An 18,247-nucleotide genomic window follows, 5' to 3' on the forward strand; every position below is an offset into this window, starting at 1 on the left:
ATTCTTATATCTTCACATCCAATCTTGAAATTTTCAAATTATGACAAACAGTTTACGGTTACAACAGATGCTAGTGACTATGCCATCGGAGCGGTTCTCTCACAAGACGGTCATCCGGTTTGTTACGTCTCTAGAACTCTTAATAAACATGAACAAAAATACAGTGTAACCGATAAAGAATTTTTGGCAATAATTTATTCGGTTACATATTTTCGGCCATATTTATATGGTAGAAAGTTCTAAATCGTGACTGATCATGCCCCAATAAAATATTTAAATTCAAAATATAAAGGAAAAGAATTTACCCAAAGAAATCAAAGATGGATTCTCAAATTACAAGAACACAACTTTGATATCGAATATTTAAGAGGGAAAGAGAACACTATAACTGATTTTCTAAGCAGGCTAGAAAATAGTCCTAAGATATGTGATGGAAATAGTAGTGAATCTAACATGGACCTATCTGATACCATCCATTTAGTAGAGGAACAGCTTCAGGATCATATTTGTATAAAAGACGAAATTATTAACAAGTACAAAACACAATTTATTTTAACATATAGACCATGTAAAGAAATGGAGAAACTTCATGGTAGAAGAATAATAGAAATTAATCCACAAAATGAAGAACACGAAATTAAAGAATTACTAGTCAAGTATGTTTAACCAGGGGAAATGGAATTTATTCTTATGTTGCAGATAAAGATTATTTTTTTTGACTAAAGCAATCACCTTACTAATCACAGTAATTCTTTTGATTGCTTATATAATTTTGATTTCAGAAGAGCCAATTTCCAGCAGTTGTCTGAAGATTTAACCATTTCTGGAATTGCTGATACACTACGTTTTCTAACAATGACGAAGCGGTTTCAACTTTTTATAGGATCCTTAATTATTGTTTTGAAAAAAATGTACCGATAAAGAAATCAAGAAATACAAATTTTAGCCATCCTTGGTACACGAAAGAATTGCGTTTAATGCGTAACAAAAGAAATAAGGCATGGAAAACGTATCTCAAAACTCTGTCTCCAGTCAACTTCTCTTTTTATGTTAAACTCTTTAACCAATTTAAATCTCTTTCTAATTTTGTATATGCTTGTTAAGTTACTGATTTAGCCACATCTTTGAAAGAGAATCCTAAAAAATTTTGGAATTTTGTAAACTCAAAGAAAAAGTCAGATGGCTTTCCAGTTAACTTCACTTACAAGAACCTTTCGTTAGATAAAACTTTTGATATCTGTAACGCTTTCGCAACGAATTTCCGTGAGTCATTTGTTAATAGCCCTCAAGAAGTTAATGAAGTATATTTTCATAATAATCACACTTTTTCGCAAACTAGCTGTAGCCACATACCTGTGCTACAGAGTACGGTCCTTGATCTTTTATCTACGTTGAATGATGACTGCTCAGCCGGTCCTGATGGTATTCCCCCGATAGTACTAAAAAAGTGTAGTAATGCTTTAGTTGAACCTCTTACGTTTTCATTCAAACTTTCTCTAAAAACAGGCAAATTTCCCAGTATATGGAAGAAGTCATTTCTAGCACCAATTTTCAAGAAAGGTAACAAGTCGGATATAAGCAACTACAGGCCCATTGCAAAGCTTTCTTGCATTCCTAAAGTATTTGAACAAGTTGTTTGTGAAAGCGTAGCATATTTTAGTAAAAATATTATTTGCGAACAGCAACATGGTTTTGTGAAAAAAAGATCAACCGTTACTAATCTCCTCACATTCTCAAACATATGTTCAAAAGCTTTAGAACCAGGCTATGAAGTTGACTGTGTATACACTGACTTTTCTAAAGCTTTTCACCAACTTAGCCACGGAATTATTTTATTTAAACTTAAGGCTCTTGGTTTTCCACCATTTTTCTTAGCTTGGATTAAGTCATACCTTCAAAACAGATCCTACGAGGTAAAATTTAGAAATTGTCATTCTGAACAGTTTGTTGCTCAATCTGGTGTTCCCCAGGGAAGCCATCTTGGCCCTTTTCTGTTCATCCTGTCTATTAACGATGTATCGTCATGTCTACGCTCAAGTGAACTTCTCATTTTTACTGACGATATGAAGATTTTCAAAATAATAAAGTCCAACCATGATCATATTCTTTTACAAGCCGACATTGACAGTTTCACATTTTGGTGTTGGAAAAATAGCCTTTAGCTCAACCCTTTAAAATGCCAGACTATAACTTTCACTAAAAAACTAATCAGTAACATATTTGACTACTGTATATCACAGAAAAAACTCTGTCGTGTCTCCACATTTAAAGATTTAGGTGTATTTCAAACTAAGAGTTTACACATCACATTAATTTTATTGTTAATAAGGCAAGTTCTACGCTTGGTTTTATAAAACGCTGGGCAAAGGAGTTCAATGATCCCTATGTTACCCTTTCTTTGTATAATTGCCATGTTGGTCCTCATCTTGAATATGCTTCGCAGGTATGGACTCCCTATTACGAAATTCATAGAAATGATGTGTAAACTCTAAGTTTGAACAAAAATGTACACCTTAATTATAGGAAATTCGGTTTACAAAATGTACATTTAATAAACATTAAAAGAAAACCTAAATTTACAGATAATAATGATGCTGTTCATGATGATAACCTCAGTACAAGGGTTGTTACAGGTTCATCCTATACCAGAAGAGAACGGATACACTAAAATAAGAATCAGACAAGTAGATATAGTTAATGATACAGACACTATTTTACACATAATTAATCCAAGTGAATTGCTACAAATTTGCATTAAATTACAATTAAACATAGCACTTTTAAAAATAGAAGATAAACAGATTTTTGATCATGAAGTACGATTAATAAAAAGTAAACTCAGAACATTAATCAGATCAAATAGGGAAAAGAGAGGTCTAATTAATATTGTTGGTAGAGTACAAAAATGGTCATTTGGTACAATGGACGATTCAGATCGTGAAGAAATCCTTGAACATCTCAAAATAACTGATGAAAATAACCATAATTCTATCAATAATCTTAATAAACAAATACAAATAAATGAACATTATAATAAATCTTTATCCGATTTGAAACTTATAATAGAAAGTGATAGAACTAAAATCTTAGAATCATACAACACAACAAATGAATTTATTCGTAATTTAAATTACAAAATAATAGTTTTAGAACAGTCAATTAAGCTTAGATTTTTGGAAAACAAAGTAAACCAAATTCTTGATAACATAAAGGCCGCTAAGAACAATATTATTCATCCAAGTATGCTTACTTTGGAAGAACTGGAAAAATATAACATTGATTTCCCTACAGTTAAACTTTTAAAAGCAGGAGTTATGCAATATAAAAATGATTTATTAATATTCGCCATCAAAATACCGGTAAATTTTATACGAACAACAAATTACAAATTACAAATTATAAAATCAATACCAAACACCAATCATTTGGAAATTAATGAAAAAGAAGCAATGATTGTAGAAATAGATGAAAAAATATATAAATACGAAGAAAATTCACTTTTTAAAAATCTGAATAAAAGTAAAAATTGTATTTTTACTAATTCATTTAACTTAACATACAATAATTTAACAACCATTGAAGAAATAGATGACAAAACTCTATTACTTAAAAATATGTATAAAGAAGTAATTTGGCAAAATTGTGATCAAAGAAATTTTTCATTAACATTAGATTATTTAATTAATTATAATAACTGTTCGTTAACAATAAAACAAACTAAATTTTGTATTAATGAAACAATTATACCAGACAAATATTTTTATCCGTCAAATAAAAATAATGAAATGTTTGTTAAACCAATTGATTTTAATAAAATAATTATGCAAAATGTTAAAAATTTAGAAGAAATAAAAGAACTACACTATCATAAGAAAATAATGTATGGCTCAAATATAAGCCTGGCTTTAGTATTAATATTAAGCATAATTGGTGTTGTTACTTTTTTATTATTGAAATCAAAAAATAAAACAATAAAAATTGTGACCAATATGAAGCCGGAGACTTCAGATTTAAAGCAGGGAGGAGTAACGTATATTGACCCTACCAAGAAAAGTGATGAGTCTATAAATCAAGACAATATTAACAAATTGCAACGACTCTCATGGTAAGGTAAATAAGCACCTCACTTCCGTTGCTTTACTCCAACGTCAAATAAAAAATAATCAGCATAAATAAGTTTTTAATTCATAATATCAATTGTACATATTAAGCATTAATTTTAGATACATATGTACATACATACATACATACATTTGTAAATAAAATACTTTTTCTTTAATTTAATTTGGCAATAAAGAGTTGAGTTGAGTTTGGAACTCGAAACTATACGGTCGTCTTTTGATTCACCTTAAAAATATATATAACTCACGTAGTCTGTTTAGGGACCTAACATTCCACGTGCGTATCCAATATAGTTCAACCTTGCTGGAATTGTAGTCGCCACCATTGATTCCATCTCGAGAATTCCTTCGCTGCTGTCTGAATAATATTACATTATTCTCGTTTTTTTAAAATCACATTTTGTTTATTGTTTAAGTTATGTGTTTTTATTTTTTCGTAAAAAAAATATAAAAAATATAAATAAAAACAATTTTCCAAAAACATTGCATCTTAAATATAAAAAGTAACAAATAACTAACTCTTAATTGAGTGTACACTCAATTTTGGGAGCAACTGTATATATTTTCTTTTTTTTGAAATAAGGGTAATAGAAACTTGTTTCCCAAAAGTACCGACGCATGCACTACACGTACGTACGAATGTTCAAATTAATCAAAAACAAAAGCAAATTTAACAAAACTTTAGTAACTTAGCAAGTTTTTTAGAAACAAAAACAAGCTTATAAAAATGTCATTTATAAAATAAAAATTAATTCAAGGAAACAAAAGTAAACATTTCAACACTTTTCGGCCTCGTGTTCAAAATTTCAGTTTTATTCAATGGCAACTGCAAATGCAAGTTATTCAGGTAACAAAATTATTATTCTTCTCAAAACTATTCAGAACTATGTTTTATTTCAAAATCGAAATTAGGTAATCCTTGGGACGACGAATTTGATGATAGCAATAAAACGATAGAAAACAAAGTCCTTAGGAACTCAACATCGACTATAGATTTGCAAAACGAAAATTCATTGCCTCCTAATAACGAATCAAGAACATATTTTAATCAAAGCGAAGATGGTATGCTTCAAGAGCCACCCCTTCCAATTGGAAACGATTCTGGAAAACCCTTGCGTAGTCGAAAATCTATTTTAGAGGAACATGGTCTCTTATTGGGAAAAATTATTGGTTGTGGAAGTTATGCTAAGGTTAAGGTTGCTTTCTCAGAAGAATTGCAAAAAGAAGTAGCTGTTAAAATTATTTCAAAACTTAAAGCTCCACCAGAATACACGAAGAAATTTCTGCCACGAGAAATTGACGCTGTAAAGGGTTTGCATCATGAAAATCTTATACAATTCTATCAGAGCATTGAAACAAGTCATAGGTTAGTATAAATTTGAAGTTTGTAAATTGTTGACATTTTTATATCGAGATTCTATCTTAGTTCAGAAAAAAACAGATGAGGTTAATTTTAAAAATTTATTTCCATAGAGTATACTTAGTAATGCAAATAGCGGAGAATGGTACAATGCTTGATTATATACGAGAAAAAAAGTACTTAGATGAGATAAGCGCCCGTAGACTTTTTCGACAGCTTATTAGTGTTATCGGATATTGTCATTCCAAAGGTGTTGTACATAGGTAAGCTGTTTAAACTTTTTGATATTTTAAAGAAATATTATCATCAAGTGGAACTTTTCAGAGATATCAAGTGTGAAAACCTTCTGCTTGATTCAGAATTCAACTTAAAAATTATTGATTTTGGATTTGCTCGAAAAGATACTTTAACTAGCGATAACACGGTTATTCTTTCGAAAACTTTCTGCGGTAGTTATGCTTACGCAAGTCCAGAAATTCTGAAAGGTCAAACATAATATAATAATATAAAACAAATTATCATATTTTAAAATTAACATAAAATTAACAGGAATTGCATATAACCCCTTTTTATCGGATATCTGGGCAACGGGTGTTGTTTGCTATGCAATGGTATTCGGCCGACTGCCATATGATGGATCAAATGTACATGTCTTACTTAAAAGAGTTAATTCGAATCTTGTCTTTCCTAAATCGCCTAAGGCAAGTAACGAATGCAAAAATTTGATTTATCACATTTTGGCACCTCTGAAAATTAGATATCGCATACCCCAAATACAAGAAGATCCTTGGTTTAATGGTAAAAAAATAAAAAATGGAAGTAACTCATTAGCTAAGGGTGTAAGTACCTAGTTACATTTTAAATTAAATTAAAATAAATGTTGGTTAACTGCAGAAAAATCGTTTTTATTATTACTTTTAAATAAAAAAACATTTGACTTTAAATTGATTTTTTTTCCAACCTATTTTGCTGTGTTCAAAACCAAGCCATTAAAATAAACAATTTGGTAAATTAAAAAAAAAAAGATATAAGATTTAGTTGTGATTGAGTTTTATTGTTTATTATTTCTACATGTTAATTAAATATATGAAACTATAAGGCTTATTAAGAAAACAATTCCGAAAGCTGTCCATCTTATAGCCTTGTTTACTACTTGAAGATCATGGAACACAGTTGAAAACGTAATCGGAATCGACACTATCTCATCCAATTGAAATTTTAGATCATGTCTCTTTTCCATTTCAATTGTTGCTCGATTCAAAAGATTTTGATGTCTGACCCCGTTCACGTCTTCTTTAACGATTAAAAATTCATATTTCACTCCAAGAATCATATTCTCACAAATAAATGATTTGTCCTTGTCCAAATAGTAACCGATCACTGGCAAGTGCTCGTAGCTCATCAGCTCGATTTTAGTCCAGTAATCAGTCTTGTTTGCAGGGTATCCCAATATGGAAATAAAGTATTCATCTTGAAGTTCTAGAATTTCATTGACTTGAAAAAAATTAAAGGTTCGAATTTGTAATTGTGCACAAATGTTCGTAAAATTAGAATCCCTTGTTATTTCAGTTGAGTTATCAAGAAGAACAGAACATTGGACTAATATACTTTCCCCAAAGTTCAAAGTTAGTTGGCTGCTTTCACAAAGTTCTCGATTTCGTCTGGGTACAAAAATATGTATTTTTTGTGTTCTATTAGTGTGGAAGTAACTTAAAATACGATTGGAGTCTACATTTTCTGCTGATTCGTTGAACAGGACCTTTTGACCAATTATTAGTGGCCTACCCATAGTATAACCCAAAGGGCCACTTACGTTCAAAGAATTTCCTTGGATATCATTTACATGCACAAAATCAACTTCATAGTTTAGCCAAATTTCACTTGATTTTTCTTCGGACTGAACAAAAAATACTTCACAGCTTATTAAGTTTGTGTGATTGTGAGTTAACTTCGTTTGAATCAAATTGCTATAAGCCGAGTCATCCAAATATTCGATGTTAGAATCATTATTTGATACTGGAACACAATCATATTCTTTGGAACAAAAGAAAATTGTTATTGGAATTAATTCGGTAAAAGTTTCTTTAACAATTCCATCCAATGGTGTTTGAGTATTAGGCCCCTGCAGGAGAAATGAGGTACAAAGTTTTTGAAATAACGCAGTCTCTAAACTTTTAGCTTTTTCCAGTGAAAGCTGGCAAGATGATTGTTTTTTCTTCAAATGACGAACAGACTCGTTGATTTGACAATGATGGCCGACTAGGGAAAACGGAAGATCTTAAAAGAAGAAAGTTAATAAGATAAATATTTTGTGTAAACATTATTTTGTTTTGCTTTTATTTACCAAACTCGAGAATTTCGTCAACCTCTAAACTATAAAGCAATAAGGGTTCTCCAATTTTATAGAAACTTCGATCCCTTCCTGGGCCGTTGTCTTCCCTTAAAAGTTGGGGCCATTCATGGAAGATCAATTTCTCAAAAAAGTAGTTATGGTGCTGAAATCATTGATTAAAATTTTAAGTATAAAATTTGAAAAAAGGCTTATAGAATAAGATGTGGTCTTCTTGTCAACTTATTGAAATGAAATTGAATCGAAATAGCTGATATGCCAACTTTAACAATTATAATTTTGCACATAATAAAGATTCTTCATGTCATAAGGGATTAAAGCGGAATTCAAAGGTATTTAACAGTCGTATTCTGCTTTTCGATTTTAATTTTTTTAAATTTAAAGTGTTTCGAAACCTTTTTATATTTTCGTCCAATTATATTTCTATATATAACATTATATAAATGTTCACACAAACAGAGAAGAAGCCTGTAAATAAAACGCGCAATTGTTGAAAATAAACAGGCGGGAAAATTCTTTGTTGCTTTACAAGGCTAATAAAAAACTCCAAAAGTTGCATACAATTTTTAGTAGTTCTTGTGAAATAGCACCTTTTTAATTATTGAAATAGAAATAAGAAAGCATAATTTTTCTATAGTTTTTCTTAATTTTAGGAATACTATTTCGGCGTTTTTTTTAACCAAAAGATCAATTTTTTATGATAAAACGAAAAACTATAACATATAAAAAACTACAAAATAAATGACTCAGTTTTGTATTTATTAAAAGTATCTTTCTTTTTCAGCCTATTTACAGCATTTTGATGTACTATAACATTTTTAAGTATTTTTACCAATTTTTGTACGTCCGTATGTTCGCAACGTTTTTTTCGTCGTCTATAGCTCAAGAACCAGAAGAGATATCGATTTCAAATAAATTTTGCTATACAGATAATAAGGCAAAAAGATGAAGAAAGGGCTCTCAAGAAAATTGCGTGGTTGTTTTTATTTACCACAGCAGTTTGAAAAAAAGGTGAAAATTTTGGTAAACCCTAAATGTCTTACGAACCAAAAACGCTAGAGAGATGAATTAAATTTTATATAATATATTGTAACGTTATATCAAAGAAAAGAAAAATCCATTATAAATCAAAAAAACTGAAAAAAATTGTCACTCCCAAAATTTTACGACTAAAATATGATTTCATTCCCAAAACAATTTTGTGCAGCGAAGAATAATGTTTTTGACATCTGATAAAATTTTGAGGAAAATCGAATTGACAGTTTTTTTATAAAAAATAATAATCTAAAAAAACATTACTCAGAGTTGGTAAAAATTGAATATCGATTAAAATATCTTTTCAAAAATTAAAATTCAGGCTTCAAACTTATTTTATCTTATAAGAAATATTGTTTTTAACATTCTGAAAAATGTTGAGAAAAATCGAATTGAAAGATTTTTACAAAAAACAAAAATCTAAACAAAAAAAAAATAATAAAAGTTGGAAAAAATTTATTTTCGACTCAAACACCTTTAAACTATTAAAAAATATTATGTTTAATATTGAGTAAAATTTTGAGAAAAATCGAATTGACAGTTTTTTTTTAGAAAAAATAAAAACTTAAAAGATAATTTAACCAAAGTTGTTAAAAATTGATTTTCGACTCAAATATCTTTTCAAAAATTTTAGATTATGGTTCCAATTAAGTTTTAACTTATAAGAAATACTGTTTTAAACATTCGGAGAAATTTTGAGATAAATCGAATGGACAGTTTTTTTACAAAAAATAAAAACCTAAAAAAAATGGATAAAAGTTGGTAAAAATTGATTTTCGTCTCAAATATCTTTTTAAAAATTTGAAATATTGTCTTTAAACTAATTTTATCTTATAAGAATTACTGTTTTCAACATTCGAAAACAATATTGTAAAAATTACTTAGTAAAAATTTACTTTGGACTCAAATAGCTTTTCAAAAATTAAAAATATTGGCTTCAAACTTTTTTCATTTCACATAAAATATTGCTTTCGATAGTCAGTAATTTTTATATAAAAATCCAACAGTCCGTTTTTTCATAAAAAATAAAATCTTCAAAACGAGTATATATAAAAACTTTTAAGCAAGACAAATCGACGGGATGGGAAGTTATCAGTGTGGGTCGCATCCCAGCTTCTTTTTATTTATTGATTTTCTGCACAATTCCAGAAGTAAGATAAGTGTTTTGTACTCAACATTGGTTTTTGACACGATAAACTAAAGGTACAGGTTTGTGGATTAAAGGTTCGAGTTTGAAATATATGACACGTGAAAAGATAATTAGTTGCCTTGGTCACAATTGACGTTCAAAGAATGTCTGCAATGAATGCAACTTAAGTCTCGTATGTTGCCCGCACCTGCCCATTCACTTTTTAGAGGTACATACGCAATTACGGGCATACAGCCTCATAGAGCAACGGTATAAACCTTATTTTCATCTGCACTTATGAGGTTTAGACAATTCTGAGAAACGCATGTATTTATATATTTACAAAAAACCATTTCGCTAATGTTATATAAATGCACGACTGGGTTGGACCAAAATTTTCACATCTTCAAAGAATCTGTTTAAAAAAGTATATATATATTTTTAAATTTTAAAATATTCAGTCGCCCATGTTCCGAATTTCCATAGAAAGTGAATTGAAATCACTTTTCAATTTCACGTGAAATGAAATTGCATGTTCTTCAATTAGATCGATTTCGAAATTACTTCTAAGTCAGTATCATCCATTTTTATTTTGTTTGATGATGCAATATTATTCTCAATTTTAAGTGAAAAAAGGAAACAGAATTCAATAGAAAAAATAAGAAGACGAATTTTGGGAGACAAATCAAATAAAGGGTGATTTTTTTGAGGTTAGGATTTTCATGCATTAGTATTTGAAAGATTACGCAGGATTTCAGACATGGTGTCAAAGAGAAAGATGCTCAGTATGCTTTGACATTTCATCATGAATAGACTTACTAACGAGCAACGCTTGCAAATCATTGAATTTTATTACCAAAATCAGTGTTCGGTTCGAAATGTGTTTCGCGCTTTACGTCCGATTTATTTTGTTCAGCGATGAGGCTCATTTCTGGTTGAATGGCTACGTAAATAAGCAAAATTGCCGCATTTGGAGTGAAGAGCAACCAGAAGCCGTTCAAGAACTGCCCATGCATCCCGAAAAATGCACTGTTTGGTGTGGTTTGTACGCTGGTGGAATCATTGGACCGTATTTTTTCAAAGATGCTGTTGGACGCAACGTTACGGTGAATGGCGATCGCTATCATTCAATGCTAACAAACTTTTTGTTGCCAAAAATGGAAGAATTGAACTTGGTTGACATGTGGTTTCAACAAGATGGCGCTCCATGCCACACAGCTCGCGATTCTATGGCCATTTTGAGGGAAAACTTCGGAGAACAATTCATCTCAAGGAATGGACCGGTAAGTTGGCCACCAAGATCATGCGATTTGACGCCTTTAGACTATTTTTTGTGGGGCTACGTCAAGTCTAAAGTCTACACAAATAAGCCAGCAACTTTTCCAGCTTTGGAAGACAACATTTCCGAAGAAATTCGGGCTATTCCGGCCGAAATGCTCGAAAAAGTTACCCAAAATTGGACTTTCCGAATGGACCACCTAAGACGCAGCCGCGGTCAACATTTAAATAAAATTATCTTCAAAAAGTAAATGTCATGGACCAATCTAACGTTTCAAATAAAGAATCGATGAGATTTTGCAAATTTTATGCGTTTTTTTTTTAAAAAAGTTCTCAAGCTCTTAAAAAATCACCGTTTATAATGGATTTACCTAACATAATGTACGTGTATGAAAATTATGTAGAATTGTTCTCATAAATAAAGAAAATTCTTGGTTTTCTCTTTTAAGCTTTCATTGTTATTTTAGATCAAACAAAGATGCTTTTTTATATGCTCTAAGGGAAATAAGACTTTTTATAATACCTTCATCGATTCCTTCAGTTCAAAAACTTTCTGCAACCCTCCGATTCCTAACAGAAAGAAGTTAACAAAGATCAATTCACAGAAATAAAAAATGTGATTTTAATGCGTTAAAAAAATGTAATAAACCGAAATACAGAACATCCATTTGCATGTTCGAAAATCCAATCCACAATAACGATTTGTGGAACACCCAAATTAACTTTCGCAAAGTGTATTCGCAATAAGTGAAATAAAGAACATGGGCAAGTAATTCAAATTGATATTTGTGCAATAGAAACAAAAATTACTTCTTTCCGGTTTGTTAAAGAATCAAATAAGCTTTCAGTGCTATTTGGTTGAAAAATCAAAGATCTGAAGATCATTTATTTTTTATAAAACAGATCAATTAATCACAAAAGCCCAAAAAGATATCAACAGATAGATATTGGTGAAAGATTTAGCAAAATTTGTTCGATCATCAATGATATTATTTGAGCCTGTTTAAAAATAAATTGTTTATAAGAATTCATTAGTTTCTGAGCAATTTTACAAACAAAATAATGGTTCTATTATTTTTTTTTGTACTGAAAGAAGTTAAGAAAGAAATTGTAAGAACTTTTTATTCGTTTTTGAGAATTTCATACTGCTGTTGTTTTTGGTTTCAAAAACAAATTAGAAAAACGCCTAATTCGATTCTGCTTAAAAAATCAATTTCCAAGTTTGAACCAGGACAAACAGTCGAGGTCTCTCTTTCTCTTTCTCTTTTTATTCGTTTTTGAGAATTTCATACTGCTGTTGTTTTTGGTTTCAAAAACAAATTAGAAAAACGTCTAATTCGATTCTGCTTAAAACATCAATTTCCAAATTTGAACCAGGACAAACAGGCGAGGTCTCTCTTTCTCGTAATGTCATGTTTGAATAAAATTAAATATTTTAAGAAATGATAACTGGAATGAAGTTAAGCTGATTTCGAATGTGCACTTAAATTATTTTTTGCCAAGTAAGGTTAATTTAAAATATGCAATCGCTAAGCGAAAGGTTAAAGGTGTTTATGTTTTAAATTTAAAGAAAATAGTCAAATCGTAATGAGAAAACAGGTTCTCCACAAGCAAACTACCAAAACTAATTTTGAACTGCTTAACTCTCATTTGCTTTTTGAAAACTGGACAAGAGTCTATTCCGATTATGAACCCTCAATAGCTTTTGACAATTTTGTTTTAAGGAGGTTTTTGTATGAAATTTTATACTCGCAGTTTAAGGCAGCTGCTTGCCGAAAGGTTATGTCGATCAAAGCTCAAAAGTATTTGCAAGCAGTAAAGGAAAATTTAAAAACCCAAGCCATGGATGTCTAATTATTTATTAGACAAAATCGATTTAAAAAATCAGTTGAGGCTTAAGTGTAAGAAACATCCAAATAACGTTTTATTCCGTGAAAAGTTTAAAGTTCTATGTAAAGAGATTCGTGGACAAGTTCCATGAAGCCAAAGGAGATTAATAAAGAAAAGAATGGTCAATAGTAAATGAATTTTTCAACAATAAAACAACTTTTTATTTTCCTTCAAATCTTACCTTTGGAACTATGAACATTGTTGATCATTCTGAAATGGCTAAAATATTTAATGAATATTTTATTCAAATTGACGTAAATACTATTTCTGATGCAGGCATAAATCCCTTTTCTTTCATTTGTCCAGAAAATTGTTTTAATGAAAGTTTTCAATCAAATAGTTTTTTCTTTAACACGATATCTTCGTTTGAGGTCTATAAAGTTATTCAAGCTTTGGATAATTCGTTTTCTACTTCGTCAAATAGTTATTCCAACAACTTTGTCAATGAAGTTGGCCATAATGTGGTTGACATTTTAACTCATTTATTTAACAATAGTATTGTTCAAGGTGAATTCCCACAAAGTTTGAAAGTAGCTGAAGTAATTCCTATATTTAAGAAAGGTGATACAAATGTATGAATAACTATAGGCCTATATCCCTATTACAAGTATTCTCAAAAATTTTTTAAAAAGCCATCAGGTGTAGATTGGTCAGTTATCTAGAAAAAATCTCAAATCAGTATGGATTTAGAGCTGGTATATCAACTGAAGATGCACTTTTAGCACACTGTTGTCATATCTACGAAAGAAGCGATCAGAAAAAGTACACTGCTACTCTATATATTGATATTAATTAGCATTTCATACAGTAGATCATGTCATATTATTGAGAAAATTAGAAAAAGCTGGATTCAGAGGTTTTATGCTAGATTGGTTTTCTTCCTACCTTAAAAAGAGGAAGCAAAAGGTTAAGGTAGGTGGTCATTTCCGTGAAACCAGAAGTATTAATATAGGATTTCCTCAAGGTTCAGTGTTAGGTCCAATTTTGTTCCTTATCTATATCAAAAGTGTATTTAGTCTTAACTTAAAAGGAAAAGTAACTGGCTTTGCTGATGACATAGCTTGTGTTTATCCTAGTCCCTCAATGTAAGATTTAATTTCGGATATCAATTTCGATTGGAGTTATTCAGACATTGGTTTGGCATTCATAAGCTTGTTATTAGGGAAAAACAAAAGTTATGTTTTTCAATTTCACTGCTCTAGATATGAATCCTCCACTTCTTATTCAGCACAGCATAGACTGTAGAAGATTCTCACTAAGTAGCTTATCTTGCTGAGCCTCTAATAGTGTCCCAACAAATGAAGTGGATGTTGTTTGTTCTCCTAAATGTTTTCGTATCGAACCTGAATATCTTGGTCTGATAATTGATAATAAAATTAACTGGAAAGTGTACACCTTAGCTTTAAAAAAATATTTGTTGTCAACCACTTATGTTTTGTTTCACTTGAGAAACCTTTGTTGTAAGGAACTAATGGAGACTATTATTATGGACTAGTTCAATCAAAAATACAATATGGAATAATATGTTGGGGTGGTACTTACAAAAACTATATACAACCTTTGTTAGTTACTCAAAAGCATATTTTCTGTAGAAGTGGTTATCTTCTAAGCCACAATACTCCAGCTTACACATTACGGAGTAGAGATAGGAATCTTGCTATCAATCCTGTGCACAATACTTATAGATTTCTCAACTTTTATTCCTCAGTAGCACCTAAACTATTCATTGCCCCCAGAATTACGTAGCATTCGATAATCTCATTTATTCAATAAAAAAATTAAAAAATGGCTTTTTAACTTCGATTTTGATACAGTCTTTAACATTATCAAAATATTGGTTTAAACTTAAAGTAATTTGAATCATTTCATACACTTACACAACAATTGTTTATTAAATAACTTTTAATTATTTTTGAATTAAATATTTCTATGGTACTTTCGACTCTTGTCGTTAGACAACAGATCGTGCCTTTACTTTTTCTTACTTATTTTCGAGTGAAAAACACTTAAAAAATGTTTATATTGTAAATATTATTTTGTATTGTTAAATTTTTAGTTGTTTAAATTTTTTTTATTTTATATATGTAACTGTAAAAGAAGAAGAAAAATAAATTGAATTGAATTGATAAGTTTTATATGAGAATTAGAAAATACTTAATTTCCTTTCTTAAAAATAAAAAGAAAACATGCGGTGTAAGCACTTATGTAAGTGATAAGCATCTATCTGGTTTAACTCCGTGCTAAAAATGTGAAGAAGTACTTTTAAATTAGACGATAACATACCTTGTTTCGAGAAACATCTATATTTGTACGGAAAACACAAAGCCACCCTTCATTAATCCTACAAGGTGGCAATCCTTGGAGATAATTAAAATCTTCTAGATGATCATCTTCATTATGACAATCAAATGAATTCAGTTCCTCAGATATGCAATCAATGTCACAACAACAATTTATATCACAGAAAAATGGTCTTAAATCGCAAGAACAAAAATACCCCGATCGATCTTTGTTTGTTTTTCTAATAGAATTAAGCCGGGAATCATTATTCGGCGGTGTCATTATTGTTGTAGTTGGTGGAATTGATGTTGTTGTGGTTGTCGACGTCGATGTTGAGCTTGAGATTGATTTGGATGTTAATTGTGTTGTTGGAATGTTCTTGATGGTTGTTGTTCTGACTGAAGTAGATATAGTGGTCATTTTTAAAGTAGTCGTTGGTTCCATTGTGGTTCCTTCAGTTGTAACGTTTTCACTTATAACCACTGGTTTTGAAATTCCAATCTTAACTGATCCAATGAGTGTTATTAAAGACAGCAGAGCAAGCAAAGTCTTCATTATTGTCACAACCATATTTTTTAACAGAGAGGGATATATTATGTTAAGGTTAAACAAATTCAACACCGTACTTTGAAAACTTTCTAAATATCAAAGAAATTTCAATAACAACACTCCCAGATGATTTTGTTTGTAATTTGTATCTGAAATTTATTGATTTTAATGTAAAAATGTTAGTTTCAAATATTGATGTTTACCTCTCTGCCCCCGAAAAAATAAGATCTTCCTTGCTTAGTGTAGTGCCACCAGCTCCAAACCTTTCTCTTACACAATCCCAAAACGTTACGGGTGCAACTTTCCAAGTGTCGACTTCAATGCGATGGAATCCCGGTCGCATGGGAATATAAACAACTCCAAACCTGAAAACAAATTGGAAAACTCAAAAAAGTACTTTCAACTACTGAAAATAATTAAATTATACCCCACGGGCCAGGTATTTTTGAGAAAATTTACTGCGTAAATTTCCAAATGCAATTTAGGCCAACCTTGCACACTGCCAGTTGCCAAATGTATGTCCAGTGGGCAGCAAAATTCCGAAGATTTCTCCAATGGATTCGAACAAACAAATGTGCTTCCTTCCGTCCTGCCTTGAACAACTTTCCACGCGGAACCTTTTTCAAAGAATTATTTTTAAAAGTCTCTTTGTGTATTGTATGTATGTACCTATGTATGGCACTCGCTTTTCTTATCAAACTTAGGTTTCTCTAAACTACACTCTGCGAACAAAAGTTTTACCCTTTGTTGTCGCATCCAATATGCATTTTACATACATACCACACTGAAGGCTCCACTTGCAAAAGAGATGAGACTCTTCAAAATCTTCCGCCCTCAATATCTGTCCGATGATATGCACCTCCGCCATCAATTTCCTCCTATAACTGCACAAAGTTGTGGCTTATGCAATAAATTCTTCACATCCAAAAATTCTGCAAACACGAAACTGATGACTACCTGTGAGTGAGTGAATGTGTGTTTGCAACTTGATTCACAACGCTTACTGACAGACTTTTAAATGAGGAACAAACTATAGCAGGAAATCGAATTTGTTTTGGTTTTGGTCATGGTTGGCGCCATGGCGACAGGACGAGGACAGGTGAGTAGATATTTTGTCAAAACAACAAATGGAGGGTGTATTTTCATCATCGGCATCGTGTCGAAGTTGACGTCGTTGTAGTTGCCAACGACATCGACAAGCTAGGACAATCGTATATCGAAAGGACAAACCCACGCTACGGACAAAACGTTCGTCGTTAACGTTTTCATCCCTTTTCGATGTGGCATAAGCATATGGGTGACTGCGTTGCATGCCTATATCCCACACCTTACCAATGTATGTGGAATTTGTGTTACACTTATCCGGCTCTTCACCAACTCTACCATTCAAATCGTCTAAAATGAAATCGTATCTCGAACTCTCATAGCTAAATATGAAACCGAATATGCTTTTGTTGTCTCTGCTCTCTGTATATAATACTGCCGTGCGGATGTTGCGAACCAGCTAACGACCTAGCTATAAAATCCACGGGGAAAAAACAGTACAGTAATACCTTCCTGAATTAAATCAAAATTTTTAAAAAAGGAAATTACAAACATGAATTCGGGAGGGATTACAGGTTTTTTCAATATTTTTACTTTGATACTATGTTACAAAAAGGGAGATATGATTTTGTTTTTAATGCGAAAATCCTTCATGTTTTCTGTATGTACATTCTGGATTTGGATTTCGATTCTGAATTCTTACTAAATAAGTTGAGAGGAAATTAAGTCCTATTGGGATTTGGGGAGATAACAGCTCAGTGATGTGACGTCTCGTTTGTCGTGTGTATAAGGAGTATATACTTGCATAGGTATCAATTTGATGGTGGTACTTATACGCAAACAATGGAATTATAATTTTGAAAAAAAAGGAGTGGATTTGTCTTCTTAGCAGATAATATTATCATTCTGCATACAGACTTTTCCCACTATGGTTATTAAATATTATTACATTCTCAATAACGAAAATATCTCTCATACGAGTATAACCAATATAAATAATGTTCACCACATTGATCACTTTACAATAATCTCGTCTATATGTATGTCTACATATGTGATTTTACAATAGGTGTTAAATGATCGGATGGTGCAGGTCGGGCCAAATAAGAAGTACTAAATTTTCGAAGAAGGTTCATCTTGTTGGAACATTATATTGGGATTCTGTAATATCGTTTCCGTGGTTTCATTCTCATTCTCGTAGAAATATGACG

At 30.9% G+C, this 18,247-nt stretch overlaps 3 protein-coding genes across 3 annotated transcripts; 1 reads left to right on the forward strand and 2 right to left on the reverse strand.

The window, feature by feature from the left end:
- The first annotated feature begins 4,707 nt into the window (after nt 1-4,707).
- Nucleotides 4,708-6,449, forward strand: LOC129939835 (testis-specific serine/threonine-protein kinase 4). The gene is made up of 5 exons (XM_056048000.1): nt 4,708-4,968; nt 5,034-5,487; nt 5,595-5,744; nt 5,806-5,966; nt 6,031-6,449. The coding sequence occupies exons 1-5, from the start codon at nt 4,941-4,943 to the stop codon at nt 6,330-6,332; spliced, it is 1,095 nt and encodes a 364-aa protein (XP_055903975.1). The 5' UTR covers nt 4,708-4,940; the 3' UTR covers nt 6,333-6,449.
- A 60-nt stretch (nt 6,450-6,509) lies between these two features.
- Nucleotides 6,510-16,013, reverse strand: LOC129939834 (tectonic). Its single transcript, XM_056047999.1, has 3 exons — nt 15,447-16,013; nt 7,826-7,976; nt 6,510-7,758 (listed from the first exon to the last, which is right to left on the reverse strand). The coding sequence occupies exons 1-3, from the start codon at nt 16,011-16,013 to the stop codon at nt 6,560-6,562; spliced, it is 1,917 nt and encodes a 638-aa protein (XP_055903974.1). The 3' UTR covers nt 6,510-6,559.
- Nucleotides 16,003-17,012, reverse strand: LOC129939836 (B9 domain-containing protein 2). The gene is made up of 4 exons (XM_056048001.1): nt 16,773-17,012; nt 16,420-16,609; nt 16,196-16,357; nt 16,003-16,141 (listed from the first exon to the last, which is right to left on the reverse strand). Exons 1-4 carry the CDS (start codon nt 16,858-16,860, stop codon nt 16,048-16,050), a joined length of 534 nt encoding a protein of 177 aa, XP_055903976.1. The 5' UTR covers nt 16,861-17,012; the 3' UTR covers nt 16,003-16,047.
- Between the last annotated feature and the right edge of the window lie 1,235 nt (nt 17,013-18,247).

The sequence above is a fragment of the Eupeodes corollae genome, chromosome 1 (assembly GCF_945859685.1).
Source record: "Eupeodes corollae chromosome 1, idEupCoro1.1, whole genome shotgun sequence".
Classification (NCBI taxonomy): Eukaryota; Metazoa; Arthropoda; class Insecta; order Diptera; family Syrphidae; genus Eupeodes; species Eupeodes corollae.